We start from the raw sequence: 23,065 nt of genomic DNA, 5'->3' as shown, positions 1-23,065 counted from the left end.
GAATTCGCCATTATATATATACGTATTATATATATAGACACACACACGTATATACATATATATATACACATACACGTATATGTATACATATACGTATATATTATGTATATATACATGTATATGTATATATACGTATATATATATACGTATATATATAATGGCGAATTCAGCGCTGACTTGAGGAATCTGGGTTCCTCTTTCCCAGGGTTAGCTTGAAATCTGGTATGATTTTGTTACAGGGACTTCACAAGGATTTTCACCCTTGTGACTTTACAGATGTGACTTCTGTTTCGGGGAAAGGTTAAGAATCTCTCCAATGCTGTCAGAAAGGTGGGGCATGCAAATCTGTTTCCTGGGCCTCTGCTTGAATTAATTAGATGTTTGCTTTTCTATCTGTCCCCTTTTCAGAGGCTAAGCTTAGGAGAAAACCAGTCCCATATAGCAATCTCACAACGACCACACACATTATTCTAATGCGATGAATCTCGCTCGAATGCTCCCTTGCACGGAGTAGCAAGATGGATTGATTTCCCTTGGGTAGGGTCTGGCTTTCACACTGTGTTATTTACTTCTTGGGTCAATATGTCTTCTTCCTTTAATTATGCTTAGGAAAAAATTTGTCATAGCCTGTATGGACTTCCACTGATGCACCAGCTCTGGCACCTTCGATAATCAGGCAGTCTGTTCACCTGTTGCCCTGTCAGCTGGGAGAGGAAGAACAGAAACAGGCCACCAACCAATCTCTTGTGAACACAAGGCAGAGAGCTCAGTGAAAAGACTGAGCAAACAACTTACATAGAACTCTCTTCTGGCATTCGGAGCAATCAATTTCATGTTACAACTTTCACCGAGACTTCGAAATCTTCTTCAAATGGTCAGTTATGGGCATGATATAAGCAGTGAAAGTGATTTTTAGAGGTGCCTGGGTGGCTTAGTTGATTAAGCGTCCGACTTCGGCTCAGGTCACGATCTCAGGGTTCGTGAGTTCAAGCCCCACAGTGGGTTCTGTGCTGACAGCTCAGAGCCTGGAGCCTGCTTCAGATTCTGTGTCTCCCTCTCCCTCTGCCCCTTCCCTGAGCACACTCTGTGTGTCTCTCTCTCTTTCAAAAATAAACATTAAACATTTTTTAAAAAGTGATTTTTAAACAGAGATATGAGATTGTTTTCGTAACGATTTTCCCATCAAGGTAGCCCGAACTGAAGGCGCTACACTCGAATGATACTATTATTGTTCAAAAACTGCTGGGACTCTTCTTTTGGAACTGACTTTGGTAGTGACAGTATATTCTATGGAACTTCCACAGTGAAACTATGTATATCTTTCGAGGGTGGATTTGCTTTTGGGAAATAGTTAGGAATCACCCATAAACTAATCAGGTGAATGGATCGAGCTGACTGATACCACCTGGGTGTTGAAAAGGAAATATGATTTTACAAAGTAGCAAAACTGGTGTGTGTGTGTGTGTGTGTGTGTGTGTGTGTCCTTGAGGGTAATTCCAAAAGAATAATTTAGAAGTGTTTATGAATGTTTGATAAGTGTTTATAAATGTTTAATCAAGACATGTATTTTATTTTATTTTATTTTATTTTTTTTAATGTTTATTCTTGAGAGACAGAGAGACACAGAGCGTGAGCAGGGCAGGGGTAGAAAGAGGGGGAGACACAGAGTCAGAAGCAGGCTCCAGGCTCTGAGCTGTCAGCACAGAGCCCGACGCGGGGCTTGAACTCACAAACTGCGAGATCATGACCTGAGCTGAAGTCGGTTGCTCAACCCACTGAGCCACCCAGGTGTCCCAAGACATGTATTTTAGAAAAATGTATATGACTCTATGATAGAGAGAGGATGATTATTTTGAACGTCAGCATTCATTTGGATTTGTAAGTTTTGATATGCTCGTTTAAAAAGGTGGCTCCTTCTACTGACTCAATAAGGAAAACTGGTTACAATTAACGGAGTACTGGACAAAACAGAGGTTAATTTCTCTTTCACCTAAAAGTCTGCAGGACAGCGTGGTGGGTCTGGTCCATGAGATCCTCAGAAAGCACCTTCCTTCCAGCTCATTGCTCTGCCATCCCCCGGACATGTCCCTCATCGTCACATCCATGTTCTGGCCAGCAAAATGGAGTAAGGAAATGCAAAGGGATACAAGGTCATGAGAAATCTATTAGTCTCTGCAGGAGGACTCCCAGTAACTAACTCCCTAGTAACTCCCTACTCACAGCTCATTGGCCAGAACCTTGTCACATGACCACATCTAGCTGAAAGGGCATCTGGGAAATGTAGTCTTTATCCCAGGCAGCGAAAGGTAGGGCTTCTATGACTATGAAAGCACCTGAGAGCAAACATTAGGATTGACAACCAGCAGTCTATATACCACAATTACCTTTACTGGTATCCACTTGATTTTAGTGGAGCTTGAATCACAAAGATATCACTTGCCACACTACCCTCTTAACAGAAATAATAATTTTAGTTCTATTTACCTATCATTTCAAAACCATTAAACAAGGAACTGTGCTATGTGCATTACATACACATGGTATGTTATTTAATTCACCTAACAGTCTACATAACACACACTAACATCCCCCTTTAACAGATGGGAAGAGAGATTTAGAGATGTAAAAATCCCAGACTGCCTGAGACCCCATGGTTAGAAAATGGCCAAGTCAGATTTTGAATTCAAAACTACCCACTTCCAGAGCTCAGGCCCTTAACCCCATTGTTTTTCCAAAGAAGGGAAAGATCTTGGAGTTAATCTCTAACCAGGACTCTGGGACCCAAATGTTAGTAGTGTTTGAAGGAATGTTAAAGCTGAGGTTTAGCAGTTAACAAAATCTAACGAGACTGAGGTGCCTGCTATGAGTAGGAAGTACTTGGATCAGGTTAAGCTGTCAGCTCCAAGGTGGGATGAGAAATTCCCCAGTGTGATGCCCCACCATGCCATCAGAGCCTCTTCTTGTCAGTTAATTGTGGATGCCTAAGTCCCCTCATTCTGCCAGTGTGGTGGAAGGAAGAAAGGAAGGGAGGGAGAGAGGGAGGGAGAGAGAGAGAGAGAAAGAAAGAGAAAGAGAGAGAGAGAGAGAGAGAGAGAGAAAGAATGAAAGAAAGAAAGAAAAGAAAGAAAGAAAAGAAAAAGAAAGAAAGAAAGAAAAGAAAGAAAGAAAAAGAAAGAAAGAAAGAAAGAAAAGAAAGAAAGAAAGAAAGAAAGAAAGAAAGGAAGGAAGGAAGGAGGGAAGGAAGGAAGGGACAGGGAGAGGAGAAAAAGGAAGTAAATGAGGGGAGGGGAGAAAAAGGGGAGGGAGAAAAAGGGAAGGGAAAGAAAAGGGGAGGGGAAGGAAAGGGAAGGGAAGTTTTCCACGGCTGGACTAGTATTGTTGTCAAGCCAGCCTGGTGCTCCTTGTTGTAAAAACAAGCTCAGTGATGTTTAAACAATTCCAACACTGGGGAATGACAGCTCTTGTCCGGGAACAACATGTTCTGTCCGAGCACTAAGGCTGAACCTTCAGCAGGGAGAGGAACAAGAACTCTTATTTTTTTGGCCACCCTTTTCAACAGGACCATAACGAAAGAGAATTTAGTACAGGAAGTGGTGAGTAGCTACTGATCGCCTTTCTGGTCTGAAAAAAATTCCAATTTCACTTCTCTGAAGACACTGTGTTCTGTGAAAGGTGTCGCTTCATTTTCTGCTCAGTATGTGGGGATAATGACCAAGGGCCAAGCAGACAAGTGTGAGCCCAGAAGGGGAGGTGGGTGGGGGTGGGTCTCAGCTGCCAAACTTCTGAAGCTGTTTTCTTAGAGGCCCCGACGGCACTCATATAGGCGCTGAAGATCTCCAACCTTATGTTCTCTTTATGAAGGAGAAAGAGCAGTGGGGTCTGCCTAAATCTAAAACACCCCTAGGGTGGCTGGGTGGCTCAGTCGGTTGAGCATCCGACTCGGCTCAGGTCATGATCTTGCGGTTTGCGAGTTCGAGCCCCGCGTCGGGCTCTGTGCTGACAGCTCAGAGCCCGGAGCCTGCTTCGGATTCTGTGTCTCCTTCTCTCTCTGCCCCTCCCCCGTTTGTGCTCTGTCTCCAAAAATAAATAAATAAATGTAAAAAAAAATAATAATAATAAATAAAAAAATAAAACACCCTTACGGAATAAACCCCAAACTTCTGAAAGCATTTATACTGTCATACTTTGCGGTAGTTATAAAATAAACGTTGACTGGCCAGTGGGGCTGCAGCAGGTGTTATAGAATAATGTGCGGTGAGCAGTCACGGAATGCTGAGAAACTCAGAGGCTCCTCCCAAAAGTCCTTCAGTTTAGGACAGACAGTAACAACCTCGCTCCCTAGTTCCCAGGAGCCCACACGCCTCCTTAGCCTGGTCGGGGCTCAGGGGCACCCCCGTCAGTTTCTCAGCTCAAGGACAGACAGGAGAGAGGATGTGGGAGCCTGGGGGTCTTTGCTGTCCTGGTCTTTCTGGAGCGCGAAGGCCAAGCTACTGATGCCTTGTTACAAGGCAGTGGGAGCTCGATTCCTTTGGCAAGTACGGCATCTTTTCCTTGGGACTGTTTTTTTGATGCTGTTAAGGTCTAAGATCGACAGGCCTTCAGTTTCTCCTTCTACCTGTCTTGGGCCGTGGAGAGGACAGGGGACACCCCTTACTCAAGGTACCATTACTTACCCCTGGGGCCTCTACTTCCATATTCGTGGAGGTGATGCACAAATCTCTAATACCCCATTATTCGTTCATTCGTTCATTCACTTTGTTCATTTCCTCATTTGTTTACCCATTCATAAACATCTTTTTGTTTAACAGAATACAACATGGAGCCGGCAGGTGTATCATCGGAAGTACTACTGGAGTTCAGAGGAGCGTGTTGGGGGAGGGGCGTGCAGGGCAGAGGCGGCTGCTGATGTGGTTTGAAGCGTTGGGGTTCAGAGTCAACGGCCAGGAAAGAATTCTTTAGATGTCTTGGGTGCAAAAAGGGTGTTTTTTAACGTTTATTTATTTTGAGAGAGAGAGAGAGAGAGAGAGAGAGAGAGAGAGAGAGAGGTGTGAATGGGGAAGGGGCAGAGAGAGAGAATCCCAAGCAGGCTCCGTGCTGTCAGCTCGGAGCCCAATGCGGGTCTCGATGCCACAAACTGAACCGTGAGATGATGACCTGAGCCGAGATCCAGGGTCGGACGCTTAACCTACTGGGCCACCCACGTGCCCCACAAAAGGGTGGTTTTATTTGACCACAGGGGCCAGGACTTTGGGGCAGAAAGAGCTGCAGTGGGGTTGTGGTGAGTGACTGATTATACACCCTCAGGTTGGGAGGGCGTTAGGGATAACGTAAGTCTCTAAGGTATTTTGGAAACAAGGTTTTCAGGACCTTGAGGCCTTAGCTGTTGTTAGGAAAAGGTCACTAGTGTTTAGTAGAAACTCAGTCCTGGGACCCTTCGGATGTATATCAGGGGGCCATAAGCTTGGAGTATGATTGCCAACATATATCTTGGGGGGGGCCGGGGGGGGGGGAGTTGAGATAAAAGAAGTTTCCAAAGGAATTTTTCTATGTGAAAGGACACTTACAGGATCCTGGGGGTCAGGATAATGTTAAGCTAAGGTTACCTTCTGCCCCTTAGCGAAGGGTCATCATCCAGGCAACTGAGTTCTGAGAGGAAGGTCAGTCTGTCTGCCTCAAGGACTTATCAATGGGCTGTAGGCAGTAAGGGAATTTAGCTTTTCTTTTGCCTTAGTTTCCCACATCAGCAGCGATTTCCAGTGTGCTAGCTTGGTCCCGTCTGAATCCTCATCAGCCCCTGGCAGAGCCTGGCTTGAGTGGGTGCTTTCCCCTGAAAGAAAGGGGCCAGGGAGGCCCGGGGGAAAAACTCTGCCTTGCCCGCCACAGGAGCACTGCAGCACCACAATCTAGACTCCGAAGGGGTCTCTGAAGCGGCCTCTAACAGAGCGGTCCCCACAGTCCCCTGCGGCCCTCACAGCAGAGGGGAGGTTGGCTGTCACATGAGTGCCCCACGGCCCCTGCTTCCCCCTCTGAGGGAGAAAGGGAAGGAGGGGAACAGCAGCAGCAGCTGAAAAAGCAAATCCACGGGGTGCCACCCACCTTCATTCACTGCTTTTCCCTCAACGGTCACCTTAACGGACCTTGAAGCTAGTTGCTCTGGGAAAAGGCCGCTTCCCCGCCGGCCTGTTCCTTCCCAAGGTTCTTGTCAGTGGAAAAACCTTCCCGGTGGTCACTGCTGAGAGGCCGGAAGACGAGAGAATGCCAACACTCGGGGCCCTATTTCCACGCTGCTCGGGGGCCCTCACGTCCCCTCGCCGTGGGCTTCTGGTGGTGTCACAGCGACGTTGAGATGCACTCTCCCTCCCGCAGATCTGATTGTCATTGCCTTCTGGGTGAGCCTGGCATTTTTCGTCATGCTTCTCTTCCTCATCCTGCTCTACATGTCCTGGTCAGGGTCCTCGCAGGTGAGGTGAGTAAGGGTGCGGGGGGGGGGGGGGGGCGGCACGTGTGTACAGGTAAGTCACGTGGCTAAACAGCGAGCGGCCGCACGTCCACGCAGCGGAATGTTATGTGGCCACAAAAAGGAATAAATCACCGATTCCTTCTGCAACACACATGAACTTCAGAGTCACTGTCCTGAGGGATAGAAGCTAGACACAAAAGGGCCTGTATTGTATGACTGATTCCATTGCTATGAAACATCTAGAATATTCTAAAGCAGATTGTGTTGATGGTTGTATAACTCTGGGAATATACTGAAGATCTGGAGTTTTAGGTTTTAAATGGGTGAACTTTACTGTATGTATCTCAATGAAGTTGTTAGAGAAAATAGAGCCTAAATGACCCCACACGCCAGTTAGGTCTTGCCAAACAACTCACCAGGAAAATGGGACCCAAACTTAGGCATCTATGACCACCATGTGCTATTGAATACCTACTATGTGCCTTAGGGGTTAAATTCGGTAAGATCTAGGAGCTCCAAGAATTAGCTAGTAATTAACCTAGCTCGTTACACATTTTTTGAAAATGTTTATTTATATTTGAGAGCGAGCAAGGGAGCGAGCGGGGGAGGGGCAGAGAGAGGGAGACAGAGGATCCAAAGCCAGCTCTGTGCTGACAGCAGGGAGCCCAACGTGTGGCTCTAACTCACCAACGGTGACATCATGACCTGAGCTGAAATCAGATGCTCAACGGACTGAGCCACCCAGGCGACCCTAGCTCATTAGATGTTAATTCCTGTGCTAGACAACTGGCTTACCACATCCGATTTCCTCTTCTGGCTTAATCTGCCCCCAACGGCTACTGCGGTCTAAAATGACTGTCCTAACAAGGGACCCTATAACAAGGGACTGCCTATCTCTGCCTTAGCTGATGGGACCAGGGCTGCCCAAACTCTCCTGAAACGTGGGGCCAGGTAGCAAAGCGATCCCGGGCAAAGACTTGGGCCGGACACCATCATGGGCCAGGCAGTCTTGGGGAGTGGAGACCGGGAGCCGGCACAGGATGCTGAGCAGCAGGCAGATGAGCAGAGCTGCTCTGAGAGGAGGGGGCAGGCAGCGGGAAGGCCCTGAAAGACGAGAGGGCAGCCTCGCCACCTGGGGGCGTCCCACCGCTGGCTCAGGGAGGACCTGCCCATCTGTGCACGCTCGGACCAGCTTCAAGGGGGCTCCGTCTCCCTCCTCCACCCTGCCCTGCCAGGGGTGACTCACCAAGTCACTTCCGGTTCCCTCTGGTCACGCACGGGAGGAGGCCGGGCCAGCTTCTGAGCAAAGGCAGACCTCCGTCCTTTTCTTCTAGTTTTTACCACTCACGTGAAATTTGGGCAGATTTATAGCCCCAAGAGGTACCTGGGGGATAAATGAACGAAACCAGCTTTCTGAGGTGGCTCGTGGCCAGCCCTGTGCCAGGGACGGTTTGCAAGAGAAAGCTTCCCGGCCCAGTGGGCACACAGGCGGCCGAGGCTGAGGGGTCCCGGGTGTCTTCAGCGCTGCAACTTTACAGGGCAAATGGATGATGCTGTTCCCCGGCACCAGAGAAAGCACCCTCCAGACACTGTAACAGACAGGGAGGGCTCAGGGGAGCCACCTGGGTCTTCAGTAAGATCTGGGAGACAGACGCAGGGTTGCTCCCTGAGGAGGTGTTCTTTCAAGCCTCAAAAAAAAAAAAGTCTGCCGGCATCATGTGAAAGGAGGGCTCTGCTCCTTCAGGCCCCCTCTCTGAGCCTCCGCATTCATGTCAGGATTGCAACTAGTTGAAACTAGTTCTCCAGCCACGCATCACCTCACGTCACCCTGATGACACCTAAGAGGCGATCACGGTCCCCCATCAATGATGAGACGGAGGGCAGGCAGGACGGGGCGGGCCAGCTCACGTCAGGCGGCCGTGCCCACTGCCCCTGACGCTCAGGAGAGGCATCCAGAGAGCAGATTCCTGGCTGAGATACAAGTTGGCTGGAGGCACAGGTACCTGAGCTCTACACTCAAACCTGTGGACGGACGGAAGGCCGGCCTGCCCACTCCCCGTCGTGAACGGACACATGAGGGAGACGTGACCTCAGAGAGAACTAGTCGTCAATGTAGGGTCTGGGTCACCGTCAAGCACTGCCTGTCATCTTCCATTTCTGCACAGGGGTGACCTTTGTGAGCCAGCTGACCCGCCCCCAGGGTCTGCTCCCCTGGCCGAGGTGCCCTTGCCCCGCGTGCCTTCTCTACGGGCTTTGGGCCGGCAGCAGGGTGTAACAGGAAAGCATCCAGTAAGTTCTCTCGCCAGCTTTGATGCCTGCCTCCCATCTGCTTTGTCCACAGGAACAACGCCCAGCACCACCCAACACGCCCCTGGAGTCGCGGCCTCAACCTCCCGCTCTGCGTCCGGAGGCACCCCACAGGCTCCCCCGGGCTCGGGCAAGGAGCCAGGCAGCAGAGCATCCTGCCCTGAGCGGCAGCTGCAGCCGGCAGCCCCTCTGCCCTGCCCCACCTGCCCCGCAGATCCACCCTGCTCTCTTCTGGGAGCCGGGTCTCGATGGGGACCCCCCACGGCAGCAGCTGACAACAGGGACGAGGAGGGGGGACCCCTCCCGGGAGACAGAACCTCTCAACTGTAGCCTGGACGTCAGCAAACGCCTGGTGAACTCAAACCAACCCGGACCCACAAGTGCCTTCGAAAAGCCTGCTTACGTGTAGCAGGAAGCGTGACTGGCTCAAGATACGCTATACGAGGGGGCACTGGCATGCATCATCCAGGGCCTGCAGCAGCCCGGCTAGCACGGGGAAGTAGCCCCAGATGTTGCAGATTTTTAGTGCATTTCACCAGCATACTTACTCCTTATGCACTTTGGGAAGGTCAAAAAAATAAAACACATATAAATTAAAAAAAAATTTGCTCGCTCATCTTCACTGGGCCACTTTTTAGCTTCAACTACTAACTGCCGTAGTATTTAGCAACCCTGAGTTCTAAGCTGATTGGAACCTTCTTCAGGACACCCAGGGAGGGCCTGGGAAGTTCCTTCCCATCCCCCACTGACTCCCACTCTTTCCCAGACGGGGTGGCGCACACCTGCCAGGCCAGCTGACTGCGGTCACACTCCCGACCCCCCCCCCCCCCCCGAAGCCTTTAAAAGACAAAGCCCAAGGGGAGGGGGTCTGCATCAGAATCCTGCCACAGAAAGTCTTTGGGCTGGGAGGATGGGTCCCATCTGGGTGACTTTATGGGACCTCTGGTGTGAGCCCTCTGACGGACTCAGTCCTCCAGCGCCCGACAGCCTGGCCCTGGCAGGGAGACGGCGCCCAAGTACAAAGCCCATACAGCCCACTGCCGCCGACGCGGGCTGACGGTTAATTCCCCAAGTTGACGGCAGACTCAGCCTCGCCTTACTCGGGGGTGGTGGGCTAGAAAGGGAGACGAGGGAGGGGAGGCTCACGAGCTCCAGAGACGCAGAAAAAGGGCGAGAAAGAACACGGGGCTCTTCTAACTTGAACCTAAGAGCAGGATTCTGACATGGGAATGTTCTCAGAAAACGCTGTTGCGAGTGTTGTGTCAGGGGGCGGGGGGGGGGGGGTGGGCAGAGGGGAGGGTCCACCCCCTGCTTTCTAGACAATGAGCCCATACGTGGTAAAGGGACTGGAGGCAGACAGGTGTCACTCGTATCTTGGTTAAAACCTGAGGTCGTTAAAAACAACCGGGGGCCACGGCGTGCGGGAGGGACGCAGGCACACACCGAGCTCCAAGCGTCCAGGCTCCACAACTCCACTGGGTTCGCCAGCCGCTGTGCCAATTGCTATAGGAAGGTTAAGAGTCAGGTGCTGACCCTCTACGACGCAGGCTGCTGTGAAATGAAACGGCCTATTACCATCCATAAGCAAAACACAAAAGCGTAACAAAAATAGACGTTTATTAACAAGTTATAGAATCCCAAATCCTCCCTTTGAAACAATTAAAAAAAAAAAAAATACAGGCTTTCTTCCCAAGACAGAGATCAAATCGCTTTTATACTGTAAGGATTTAGCATAATACCCTTTTATTTACTAAAATAATTAACACTCAAGAAGTTGTACACATCTGTGTAAGACTTCACCGGAAAGAAAAGCTGAAGCACCTCTCCTCATGCTCCTTTATCTGACGCCTTCTATTCTTGGACCCTTTAGCTTTAATATCCACAAATCCCTTCAGTGCTCAGAAGCGTTACCTCAACTTGAGGTATTTTCTTTGAAGAGCACTGAAGCCAAGAGGAAGGGTCCTCCCCGTGTGAACACTGAATGGGCCTGTGGGCCGGAAGCACCCAGGCCTGCTTCGGCTTTGACCGCTTTGTGCACGCAGTCCCCGGAGCTTATCATTCACCGTTGAGTCAAACAAAGCCAACTTCGCCTGTCAGGAAACGGAGTTAACACTGACAGAACTTGTCATTATACGGGCTTTCCACGGAAACCCTCGACTCAACTAACCTTCTAGAACTTGGTGCCAGAAGGCGCCGGAGGGCAGGGCGTCAAGCGTTGGGGACCAAGGCGGCCATGTCCTTGCAGAGCATGACGACAGCCTCCTCGTCACCCTTTGGCGCGTCCTCTGTGGCGTCACGGATCATCTGGATGTGGGTTAGGAGGGTGTCTGGCCGCTGAGCCCCCAGCCAGACGTCCTTAATGTACAGAGACACCAGGAACGCTGCGGTGGCTGAGGAAGAGGGCAACAAAGGCCATCAGGACACAAAGCTACTCCGCTGGAAAACAAGTCACCCCACCCACACGCCTGGGGACATGGGAGCTTTGCTCGGTACCCAAGTAAACGGTGCCACATGCCTCTGGCAACAGGAGGTGAGCAGGTGTTCAAAACAAATTAATTTTGCTTAAATTTGGGGTTAATCTTTTTTCTTTTAAAAAAATTCATCTTTCTATTTGATCAATGTGTGTGGAACGTGAAAAAAAGTTACTACAAGCCAACTTTCTTCTTGGTCCTGACCACCCGTGCTGAGAACCAGAACCGTGGTTTGAGAAGAGGTTCCAAGGATCCCTTCACGCCATTTCGTCAATAGCATGGGCCAGAGGACAGGGTTTCCCAGGCACAGACTCAACTCCCTGACGGCATCCAGATGAGAGAAGAGGTCACTCCCAGGGTGAGTTCACCTGCCTCGGCTGCTGGCCCATCTCTCTTTCCTGGTCCCCTTACATCCCTCCGTGAAAGGAACAACCCTCTCAGAGGGAGGAGGCCACGTGCACATGGTCAGCCTCCCTCTGTTCTCCTTAGCCTTTTAAGCCTTTGCTGCTGGTTCATTCATTCATTCCTGCACTTAATCCCTCACTAAGCACCTGCTAAGTGCCAAGCACATAAACCGTGTGCGTATTTTCGTGCTTGTGCACATATATGCAAATACACACACACGCATCTGTACCCACGCATCCAATCGCACTGCTGTGAAGCGTAATCTTCACTTGAGTAATGGCTGAAATGTAGCAAAGCCGCTGCTGTGCAGCGGTTCTGAGGGGCACTTGCTTCTCCACTGCAAACACAATCGTCACTGGCACTTGACCAGAGAGCAGAGGCTTCCTCCCTGCCTGCTCACGGCCCCATGGCAAACTGGGTTTAGGTTGGGCCCATCCATACTTCATCAAGGGTCCCCGACAGGCTCCAAGGACCGGGAGTTGCTCCGGACCCCGCACCCATTGGTGCATTCCTTCAGCCTCTGACGAGCGAACCAGCCTCACCTCGAGTGGCTTCGTCCTTCTCCTTCAGAGACGAGAGGCAGAGGGTCTCGACCGCCGGGCGGAAGGCGCTCCCTGCCGGGCCCTGGGCCGCCAGCTGCAGCATGACCGTGTTGAAGAGGCAGGCCACGCTCTGCGCGGGGCCCGTCAGCTGCTCGGCGCTGCAGGACTGGCTGTACAGCCTGAAGATGCTACTCCTCACAGCACGGTCCCCGAGAAGCTCTGCCACGACCACCGGCTGTGGCAAGATGTGGCTCTTCAGCCAGCCAAGGAGTCCCAAAGCCTCTGCCCTGCCGGGCGGGCGCTCGGCCACCGACCGCAGCACCCAGCCGACCGCCAGGGAGGCGGCGGCGCACGCGAGGCCCGGGGCCTCGCTCTCAGGGGCAGCCCCGTTCACGGGGCCCCGAGCGCAGTCAGGGACGGGGAACGCGGGCCCCCAGTGGGTCAGTATGGACCTCAGGAGGCCCTTGCACGTCTCCAAGGTGGATGCCTGCGGCTCAGGGTCGGCCGTCTCCTCCGCCTCCCCAGGCCTCCTCTTTCGGCCCCGCGGGCCTTTAGCTCGGGCTGGCACGGCGGGCTTGTTCTTATCCTTGCACATTTCTGTTGTACATGGAAAGGAAGGCAGTGAGACCGACGCCCCCGTCCCCACGCAGCTCCAGGTGGAGGGCGGGTGCCACAAGGGCGGCCTACAGGTCCCGAGGGCTCGGCCCCAACAGGACACGTTCCTACGCCTGGAGCGCGGCGAGTGCTCCACGTGGGCCTGTGACGGTCCCCGCTTCATCCTCACCACCGCCCCTCCCCCTCATGGCGAGCACCGGCCGTGGCAGAGCCAGAGCTCAAAGCCAGGCCTCCCCAGCAACCTCTGCAGGGCTACGAGGACGGGTGTGCCCTGTTCCTAAGCCCCGACAGCTTCGGAAACGCTGCTCAGAGAGGCAAACCGCTGGGTGCTCTGTGGGGAGCTGGGCACAGTCTGGGGAACGCCAGACAGTCGGGTCCCGACACTCACTCAGCAGCTCCTTGACTTGGTATTTCTCAATGGCTGCTCTCAGGTCGTCCTGGAGCTTGGCATCTCTCTCGATGAGGCTCCACTTGTGCAGGAGGACGAGGACATCCTTGGTGGACAGCACTGTCTCGTTCACTGTGAAGCGGTTCATGTCCTTGAAGGCCTGCACGACGGTGGCCCGGTACCTCAGCACGGACTCGAGCGCCCCGAAGAAGCTGGTCAGCTGGGCGGGGGCCAAGGTCGGCCTGTCGGGAGCCAACGTCGCAGACTGAGCCCAAGCTGCCTCCTCGTCCCAAAGCCCAGGACGGGGGTGGCTGGGCAACGCCCAGAGGGTCAAACGGCCCACCCGCCGCCGGAGTGTGCCTTTACGACACACAGGGAGCATGGAACCAGCACAACGAACAGGAGAGAGCAAGCCACGGCAGGGGAGGCACAGTGGAGACCGGAGTCCGACCTCCATGCTTGAGGAACAGAAATCTCTGGGAAACCATGGCTGACCAGGGAGAGTGAGGTGGAGAGAGTGTGAGCGTCTGGGCACCAGCCACCTGACACAACACTGTGGGACAGTGGGCTCCCTGTGCCTCACGGCCTCTCAGACTCAGCCCCATCCGTGGTCCAACCCGACGATGGGCACCGGTAAGAAATACGTTCTGAACCCCAGGGAATTTAAAATACGCTAGCACCTGCTCCACACGATTTTAGAATTATTTCAAATTGCCATCGGTTCTCAAAAACCAACCTGTCTTTCAACGACCCCGAAATGAGAAACAGGTCTGTCGGCACTGACTTAACAACTTAATTCAAAACAACCTAAGACCAAATGCCCTGTCCTCTATCAAGAAAGTTTTCACTCTGAGATTATAATCCATTTGTGATCAATCTTCTGGTTCCAGTTAGCACACCCCTGTTCCTAAGTCAGAACTCTGAGTGCACAGACTCTATTTTCTCTAAGACGGTGGGATCTGAGGAGAGTGTAGCTCTCTGAGGAAATCAGGGGGATTCTTCTAAGAGGTCATATGAAAATACTGAAATTTTCAAGAAGATTCTGGGATAAGTGAATCTGTGCAGGCTAACGAAGGCAGAAGCAAGTCTGGGAACACGCTTTAAGGTGATGGAAAATACGTTCTTTCTACAAAATACACGAGTGCTTGAATCAAAATATCAAGGGAGTTGTTTGTCTGCTAAAAGCCATCTGGTATGACAGGTTTTAGGTGTTTAGAGTGTTAAGTTCTCGGTGTCTTGAAAGGAGCCTCATAAAGTTGAAGTAGAAAAGCAGAAACAGCTAAGAGGTTTCCTAACGTCACCCACAACTGACAGCAGCCGTGTGGCTCAGCCCTGTGAAGCTGTGACCAAGGGGACCACTGAGTGGTGACGTCCACAGGTGACACGGTCACGCCTGGCGGGCAGGGGCTTACCTCAGGTGCTTTGTGAGCACAATGAGAACATACAGGAACTCGTTGACCAGGTGCAGGGCGAGCAGCTTCGGGGGCTCCTGGGACCCTGGCTTGTGAGGAGGCGGGCCCTCAGACTCCACTCCCTTGTCCCCCAGGTTGGTCACCCACAGTGTGTGCAGCAAGGAGATTATGTTGGACAGGAGCTGGGTCTCCAGAAACCTGAAACCAAATACGGAACGCTCGCTGCCATATCCTCTCCTCTCAGCGACCTCGGCTGGAGCAAGGGTGGGGGGCACCTCGGGACACACTTATGCCCACAGTGGCAGCGCCTGGTGGTGGGTGGCAGACTATTCCTTCTCGCAGCGATTCCTTCTGCTCACCCCCACCGCAGCCCCCAAAGTCACAGCATCCACGTGAAAACGGGGAGCCTGCCCTCCAAATGCTGCAACCCAGGGTGGGGCCCCGATTCTCCTTCCTGGTGGGCGACCGCTAGACGGGACGGACTGTTCGGCACGTTTCCAGTCACCACTAAAGCCAGCAGTGAACACCACGGTCTCCACCCCACCTTCTCCCCACTCGACACACCGCTCACACATGAGGCGCTTACTTGCTCTCAAGGATGTGTAAAACCCACGTTAAAAGGCTATAGTCCCGTAGGATCTCGTAGGCAGACTGGGCATCCCGGGCAGCGTTCTGTAGAATTTCCAGAATCCAAATCTGAAAACCCAAAATGAAGAGTTATTTCTCAGTAGGGGAACTGAACTTACCTGGTGAAAGGAACAACTTAAACAACGTTAACGGTATGTCGTATCCATTTCCGGGCGCTGGCCACACAAGAGGCTGGCTCTGCCACGTCTGTAAGAGTGGTGGCCATGGCCGGCCAGAGGACACAGACGTCCACGGCAAGTGCCAGGCACTGGGGCTGACCGCCCCTGCTAACCCATCGTAAGGAACCAACCCACAGGCACAAAGACACGGCTCGGAAAGCACATGGCCCAGTGTGAGCCTGGCAGGGGATGTGGACCCATTTCTAGCCCAAACAGCTGGCGGCCCATTTTGTCCCTTCAGTTTTAGCATCTGGAAGGGAGGACATAAGAATGGGGCCGCCCCTGGAGCTGTGAAGTGGGTATCTTCTCATTCTCCCTCGTCGGGAGAAATAACTATCATACCCAGACTCAAGTTTCTTCCAGCGTGTTTCTTGCTTCTGACTTGCTCCTATTTATACAGGTTTTATATCCGATCAGACACAAAAGCTGACGGGGCTGGAAGTTAATCCAGATACTGAAAACTCTCCCTACTTACTCCCTCCAGCCACCCAGGGCATTGAGGGGAATGACACACACACACACATACACACACAAGCTCTCGGTTGAAGGGATCCCCTCCCTGGTTGTAAGACTATCGGCTTCAACTCCCGACTCTTGTTTCCTAGCTGAGTTTCGAGCTTCTGTGCATTTAGTGAAATACTGGTGGCTCAAGAAGGTCTCCGCAAAAGCACGTCAGTCATTTATGGGGGTAATTTGTTGCTAGGCTTCGTAGCCAGCTCCAAAGGTTCATGATCGCTGTTTTGGCTCTGCCCTCTGCACAGACCTCACCACCAGGCGAGGGCACGGGAGAGGAGCCACAAGGAACAGCATTTCAACAGGGAACGGCAGCAGCGAGTGCCAGCCTTTCCCCTCGTGGGAAGTCAGCTTAATGTCACACGAGTGGGTTGGTCACATCCAGGCTGGGATTAGAATTCACACGGGTCTGACTTCCAGATAAAAGCGTGAGCAAAAGCACGGACCTTTTGTTCTCAAACAGACCGCGGGGCCCGCCTACCTGTGCCTCGTCGTCACACAGGGGGCTGCTGAAGAAGGCCAGGATGGTGTGGAAGACCCCTCGCCGGGCGTAGAGCTCATAGCAGTGTTTGTCCCGCATCCCCTGCCGCAGGATCCCGAACACCCATTCCTGTTCCGTCTTTTGCTGTGACCCAGGAGAAACGGGAAACTACTGTTATGCAAGTGAAAGACGGCTCTTCCGACCCCACCATTTTCAAGTGGTGGCAACGGAAGCAGCCACGGCAGCAAACAGTCTGTCTATTTCTGATTATGTGATCAGAATCCCTCAACAGCCGATTCGGTTCCTTCAGATCAGAAGGAAAGGAGCGGGTCAAGTTCACACACCGCACTATGTCCACTCGAGCAGGTGTCCTACAAAAGCACATTTAATGCTTAACCCGGCCATTCGCCAAGAAAATACGAGAACGCCACACAGCTTAGGCCTCAGAAGTTTTTTAAGGTGTGAGAAGCCACCTAAAACTTAACGCGTGGAGTGAAAAGCATTTCTACGAGCAAGACCACGTGATCTTCTTGCTCCAACACGGCTCGCGCAGCCATGCCACCAACTGTGCCAAGCAAGGCGAGGATGCCAGGACAGCAGTGGCTGCAAGTCCAAAAGAGGAGTCTTCTGGGGGCCCCCGGGGACTCGAGAAGCATTACCTCAAAGTCTGAGCTGAAGAAGAACTGGTAGAAGCCTGGAACCTTGTTCATATTCAAGTACTCGTGTGACAGCAGGAACTTGCTGATCTTCAGGTACATGTGTTCCTCTGAGGACAAAGGCAGACAGTGGCTTCCAGCAGGCACCAGCGGGACCCTCGTGCTCTGCTGGAGTTGGGGAACGGGATCTGGGGGGGCAGACATCAATCCCTTCCCCCCGGGGAGCTTTTGCATCCTTATCCAGGTTAGCAGCTCCCGAGAATCAGGCTGCAATAAGGCACCTTAGTTCTGTGCTGCGTGCAGACTTTGGCTCACAGTTCCGAGACCGCGAGCTGCCCCTCCCCAGCCAGCAGCCCACTGTGCAAGCTCCAACCAGCTGGTACGCAGAGTGGAACCTGGTTACACAGGTGGCTGACACCCAGCCCCGTCGGCCTCCAAATGAAGGTCACTGTCACAGCACAGGAGGCTCAGACACCCCCGGGGCACTTGGCTCTGGAATGCAACGAGGCCGATGGGGACAGATGCTTCCTCCCCCTCGATCGCCACCTCCAACCTGTCCAGACGCCTGGGTCCTCGGAGCCACCCCGTGCCCACTGCTGCTTATGCCCCTGACCCTGACATGAGGTCTGAGAGGCTGCACTGGACAGAAGGCCAAGACCAACCACCATGGCCTCTGCTAAGATATTTTCTTGGAACAGTCTTTTTCTTTAGAGTCTACAAATGACCAATTACTCGCTTTCCTCCAGTAATTTCTAAGGAGAAGAAAAAATATGCAAGAGTAAACGAACACTAGATCTGAATTCTAACAGCTGAATTGACTACAGATGAATTGTGGGGCCTCGGACAAGCTATGTGACCATGGGGGCTTCAGGCGGGGGACTGCTTCCCCATTTGAATACGACCGTGCCACTGGATGACCCGGACACGTCCCTTCTCACACATGTGACGGACCACGCCTGCGGGACTGACGCCGACAAGTGGACGTGATCAGTCTCGACATTTCAACCTCACCCCAACCTAGTCCTACCAGCAGTACCTGGTTTCAAAATCTGCAGGGCTGCTTTGGCAATGAAGAGAGTCAAGGTAAAGGTGAGTCTCATGTTCTGAGTTCGGATCCCATTCCGGACTACATCCAACAGGTAAAGTAGCTTAAAACCAGGAAAGAAGAAGGGGGAAAAAAAAAGAATTTTCAGAACAGCTGTGATCAGCCTTGACTCGTGCAGCTTAAACCACAGCTTTGCCGGGTGGCCTGCTCCTCACATCCCGGGACGCATATAAAGGCAACGTCCCTGCTCACTGCCATCTTAAGAGTGCTTCTGCTGTCCCTTGAGGAGCCAGGCAGGTGCACACAGGTGGAGAGAACCCTGGCTTCACACCCCAACAACCCAGTCTGCTCCGGTTCCCCGCCACCTTGGGGCACACGCTTTTGAGCCTCAGTGAGTCCTGGGTAACAGCTGCCTCAGCCACAGCCCAGGCCAAAGAAACCGAACCGCTCTGCCCACCTCCGCACAAGAAGACTGTCGAAAGGGGAGAGCTTTCTCAATCTCCCCGGAATTGAGAAGCAGAGGCAACCCCCAGCATCATCACTCCCTGAAGGGGAGCGGACCTCGGTTCCTTATCAGAAGGCTCCCGACAACACGCTTCTGTGTTACGCAAAAGGCCTTCTACCGGATGCGGCGGAGAACCAGCTCCCTGAAGCGCACTCACCTGGGGCTGCTCTCGGAACCGTGCCCCCTCCAGCTGCGAGTAGTAGGCCGCCAGGACGTAGTAGGCCGCAGCTCGCATCTGAGGGTCATAGCTGCTGAGAGCCGCGACGGTTAGGCCCAGAGAATTGGAGTCCAAAAATTTTCGACAATCTACCACAAATTCTATGGGAAATAAAATAGAGCATTAAATACACACACGCGCGCGCGCGCGATCACAATGCTTGTGCAACACGGACAATTAAATTTCCTTTTGCATTTTGCCGACATCAGCAACAAGTGCTAGCTAGATACAAGAAATACAGGTCTCTCCAGCCCCCCTTAGCTTCTGCTGAAGTTGGACAAAAGCCTGTCTTCCCTTTTATGACAAGAAGCCATACTTTCAACTTCTAAAATGCTTATAAATCCCAATCAGGACTATTTCATTACTTCTCACAACATTCAACGAGTCAGAGAAGAACGGAGGTGCCATTCAGACCCGAGACATGAGATCCGAGCATGCTGGTGACCTGGGGGACACGACTGCGGAGCCAGCAGAGAAAACCAGCTCCCCGTTTCCACCTTGTTCAGTCTGCAGCATCTGAGTTCCTAGCTACAAACACCGCTAAGGAAAATACCAAAGGCAGGGAAGCTGGGAAATTCAGCCAGTGCAAACCAGTCTGACCCGGCCCAACAATTCTATGAAGGATTAACTTATATGCATTCTGCAACCCTAGTCCTTTCTTTAAGCAAACCACGAAAATCTCATAGAAGAGAGGCTCACCACACTGAGCAAAAGTTAGAGTCTAAAGAGTTTGCTAGCTGATATCCATCTGTGAGATGTGAGGCCTTGTAAAAACCCATAATCACGTCAGGAAATGTGACCAAGCGGGAAGGTCAGATATACAAGGGGACCCCAAGGACCACAACTTAAAGGGCTTGGTTACCAATAACAAAATTCAGGACGCTTTAAACCCTCTTTAAGAAAGACCCAGGCCCTTTTACAACATAAATACTGTCATAAGTTAGAAGATAAAACCTGTGAAGAAAAACCTTGGGACAGAGATGGGTCACCATGTTTAAAAATGATGACGCAGGGTTTGGTCATGACCATCACCCATGCAGATGTTCTTTAGGCTGAGGCACCGGTGATGTGGTTAAATGAGGCACTAAATACAAACCAAGTGAAAAGAACACCCACAAACCACGTGAAATGTGCAATCTTGGAATATACTATCTATTGATAAAAGATACACCACTAATGATGTTTTTAAAAAGCCAAGTTTTTTTTTCTTCTTTTCCCAAAGTGAGACTTTTAAAAGGGTAATTTTGGCAATTTAAACACGTTGAGCATGAACAGTAAGAGAAAACCTACCCATCAGCTACTCCTCTGTACTGTAATCCAAACAGCTACACGCATGGGCACGCGATGGTCCCCCAGTGAGTGGCTGCCCAAAGGTGCTGAATTCACTTTAAACCATAAAGTGTCTTTGTCCCTCAGAAGTAGCACAGCTCCTTGTAACTTCCACCAGCACTGCCTCCCCCCACCGCCCCGCGAAGGGCAACCAATGGCTGCGTGGATGCTTCCGCACGGTCCCCTTCCTCTTTCTCAATGTTTACGCCGCCTCAAAGGAGAACCAGGATTTCCACTTCCAGCCAAAAGTGGCAGAAACCGGATTCCCCTGTCCACCTGAAGCAACTAAAAAACCAGACTGAACAAATAAAACAAGGATTTGCAAGACACTGGACATGAGGCGATAAAGGAGAGCAATCTCCAAGAGTGAAAATGAACAGGATGAACCTTCCGAGAGTCCCAGCTCGCAGCCTGGAGGCTTCTAGGCTGAGACTGGAGAGCTCGGGGTTGTGTGAGAGAGATGGAGCAGGAGGCCTGGGAGGCCAAGGTGGCCAGATGTCACAAGGGAGAGTCCCAGAGAAGAGAGTTCCACGGAGAGAGCACCAGGCTCTTTGGCCGAGTGCCCCGCCCCGGCAAGAGCGTACGAGGAAGCTACCGAGGCTGAGGACCAAAGACAACCCCAGGCTCACACCTGCCTGGACATGGGTCCTGTCCCACCAGCCCGGGTGAAACCCTCACATTCACCGGGAGAGGGCACACTGCTTAGCAGGGTGTTTCTTCAGTGGTGAGGTGAAGTCTGTCTGTCCTGGACTAAAATGCTGCTTTGGTCCTACCTAACAGAGATTCAAAGCAAGGCTGGAAGGATCAAATCATGTCTAAGCAGCTCAAACGTGTCCTAGAACAAAGCTCAAGAACATTCACAGGAATACGAACATATCCAGCAGCAGGGCGCCTGAGCGGCTCAGTTGGTAAAGCATCTGATTCTTGATTTCAGCTCGGGTCAAGATCTCAGTTTATGAGTTTGAGCCCCGCTCGAATTCCTCTTTCCCTCTCTCTCTCTGTGCCTCCCCAGCTTCCGTGCATGTGTGCGTGCGTATTCTCAAAATAAATCAATAAACTTAAAAAAATAAAAAATATCCAGCACCAAATAAGGTAAAATTCATAGTGTCTGCTTTACACTAAAAAATTATCAGACATTCAAACAAGAAGGAATATAGCCCATTAGAAAAATCCACCATTTGAAGATGACTCAGATAGGACAAAGGTAACAGAACTAGAATTCTAGTGTAACTAATATAACTATAGTCTACGTGTACAAGGAGCTAGAGACAATACTGAAAATGTTAACTAGACACATGGAAACTATAAAAACCCAAACCAAGGTTCCAAAGATGAAAATTAAAATGTCAGAGATGAAAAATGCCCTGAAGGAGATTATTAACAGATTAGACATTACAGAAAAAGAGATTAATGAACTCTAAGACAGCAACAGAAATGATCCAAATTGAAACACACAGAGAAAAAAAATTTTACACCAGGAACAGAACATCCGTGAGCTGTGGGATCATTTTCAAGTGAGCTAATATATGTGTAGTTGAAGTCCTGAAAAGTTTGAAGAAACAATGGCCAAAGTTTTTCCAAATTTGACAAGAACTATAAACCTACAGAGCCAAGCTCACTGAACACCCCAACTATAAGAAACATAAAGAAAGTCACACGAAAGCACATAATTAAACTGCTTGAAACCAATAAGAAAATCTTCAAAGCAGTCACACAACATATACAGAAACAAAAGTAGGAACGACGGTTGGTTGCTTGTTAGAAACAATGCAATCCAAAAATCAGGTGGCATCATCTTTCAAGTACGGTAAGAAAAAAAACCTGTCAGTCTAGAATTTTATACCCCATGAAAACCTTTTAAAAGTTAAGGTTTTTTTCCTATGAAAAACCTGAAAGAACTGATTAGCAGACATGAATGACCAGAATTCTTTTTTGAGAGAGACAGACAGACAGACAGACTGCGCAATCGGGGCAGGAGAGACAGAGAGAATCTTAAACAGGTCCCATGCTCATTGTAGAGAGAGCCCGATTCCACAATGTTGGGATCATGACCTAAGCCGAAAATCAAAAAGTCAGACACTCAACTGACTGAGTCATCCAGGTGCCCCTCTTTTTTATTAACTTTATTTATTGTGTGAGAGAGAGAAAGAGTACAAGCAGGGGAGGGGCAGAAAGAGGGAGAGAGAATCCCAAGCGGGCTCTGTGCTATCAGGGATTTAATTTCACAAACCATGAGATCATGACTTGAGCCGAGATTAAGAGTCAGACACCCAACTGACTGAGTCACCCAGGTACCCCTCAACTACAAGAGCTCTTTTTTTTTAACTTTTTGTGAGGGGGGAGGGGCAGAAAGAGAGGGAGACACAAAATCTGAAGCAGTCTCCAGTATCAACACAGAGCCCGATGTGAGGCCTGAATTTACAGACTGTGAGATCATGACCTGAGCCAAAGTTGGACGCTTAACCGACTGAGCCACCCAGGCGCCCCTGAAACTACAAGAATTCTTAAAGGAAGTACTTCAGGCAGAAGGAAGGAGATAGGAATCTGAGTCTACACAGAGGAATGAAGAGAACCAGAAAGGGCAACTGTAAAATGATAAATATAAGACATTTAAATCTCTTTAAAAGGTAACCGACAATCTGAAGCAAAAACAACAACATATTGTGGGTGTCACAGCACACAGGAGTAAAATGTATGGTAAGAACAGCATGGAAAGCCAGGAGGGGCAGGGATGGATTAATACTGTTGTACGGTGCTTCTACTATCCACAGAGTGGTATATAATCCCACTTGAAAGTGAACTGCAATAAACTGAAGGGGAGTACTACACACCCTAACACACACACACACACACACACACACACACACACACACACACACGTGCACTGTAGCTAAAAGCCAACAAAGAAAACAA

The 23,065-nt window shown here is 50.9% G+C and overlaps 2 protein-coding genes across 3 annotated transcripts in view; one reads left to right on the top strand and one right to left on the bottom strand.

The window, feature by feature from the left end:
* MRAP (melanocortin 2 receptor accessory protein) overlaps positions 1-9,596 on the top strand; it is a 23,412-nt gene extending 13,816 nt beyond the window's left edge. Inside the window, 3 exon segments of the mRNA XM_049627928.1 lie at positions 6,367-6,466; positions 8,802-8,869; positions 8,872-9,596. Of these exon segments, the coding sequence (XP_049483885.1) occupies positions 6,367-6,466; positions 8,802-8,869; positions 8,872-9,176 (473 nt within the window). The 3' untranslated portion in view covers positions 9,177-9,596.
* Positions 9,597-10,367: 771 nt separating this feature from the next.
* The window catches only part of URB1 (URB1 ribosome biogenesis homolog), a 72,899-nt gene continuing 60,201 nt past the window's right edge, over positions 10,368-23,065 (bottom strand). Inside the window, exons 31-40 of one of the 2 annotated variants that reach the window (XM_049627927.1) lie at positions 18,764-18,924; positions 18,093-18,204; positions 17,060-17,166; positions 16,401-16,544; positions 15,187-15,296; positions 14,601-14,798; positions 13,189-13,430; positions 12,186-12,782; positions 10,935-11,157; positions 10,368-10,857 (exon numbers count right to left, since the gene is read on the bottom strand). In XM_049627927.1, coding sequence (XP_049483884.1) covers positions 10,976-11,157; positions 12,186-12,782; positions 13,189-13,430; positions 14,601-14,798; positions 15,187-15,296; positions 16,401-16,544; positions 17,060-17,166; positions 18,093-18,204; positions 18,764-18,924 — 1,853 coding nt within the window. In that variant the 3' untranslated portion in view covers positions 10,368-10,857; positions 10,935-10,975. Of the gene's footprint in view, positions 11,158-12,185; positions 12,783-13,188; positions 13,431-14,600; positions 14,799-15,186; positions 15,297-16,400; positions 16,545-17,059; positions 17,167-18,092; positions 18,205-18,763; positions 18,925-23,065 lie in introns of both variants that reach the window. The other variant, XM_049627925.1, reaches the window with a different exon arrangement.

This window comes from Panthera uncia, chromosome C2 (assembly GCF_023721935.1).
Source record: "Panthera uncia isolate 11264 chromosome C2, Puncia_PCG_1.0, whole genome shotgun sequence".
Lineage (NCBI taxonomy): Eukaryota > Metazoa > Chordata > Mammalia > Carnivora > Felidae > Panthera > Panthera uncia.
This window is presented reverse-complemented; position numbering and strand designations above follow the sequence as displayed.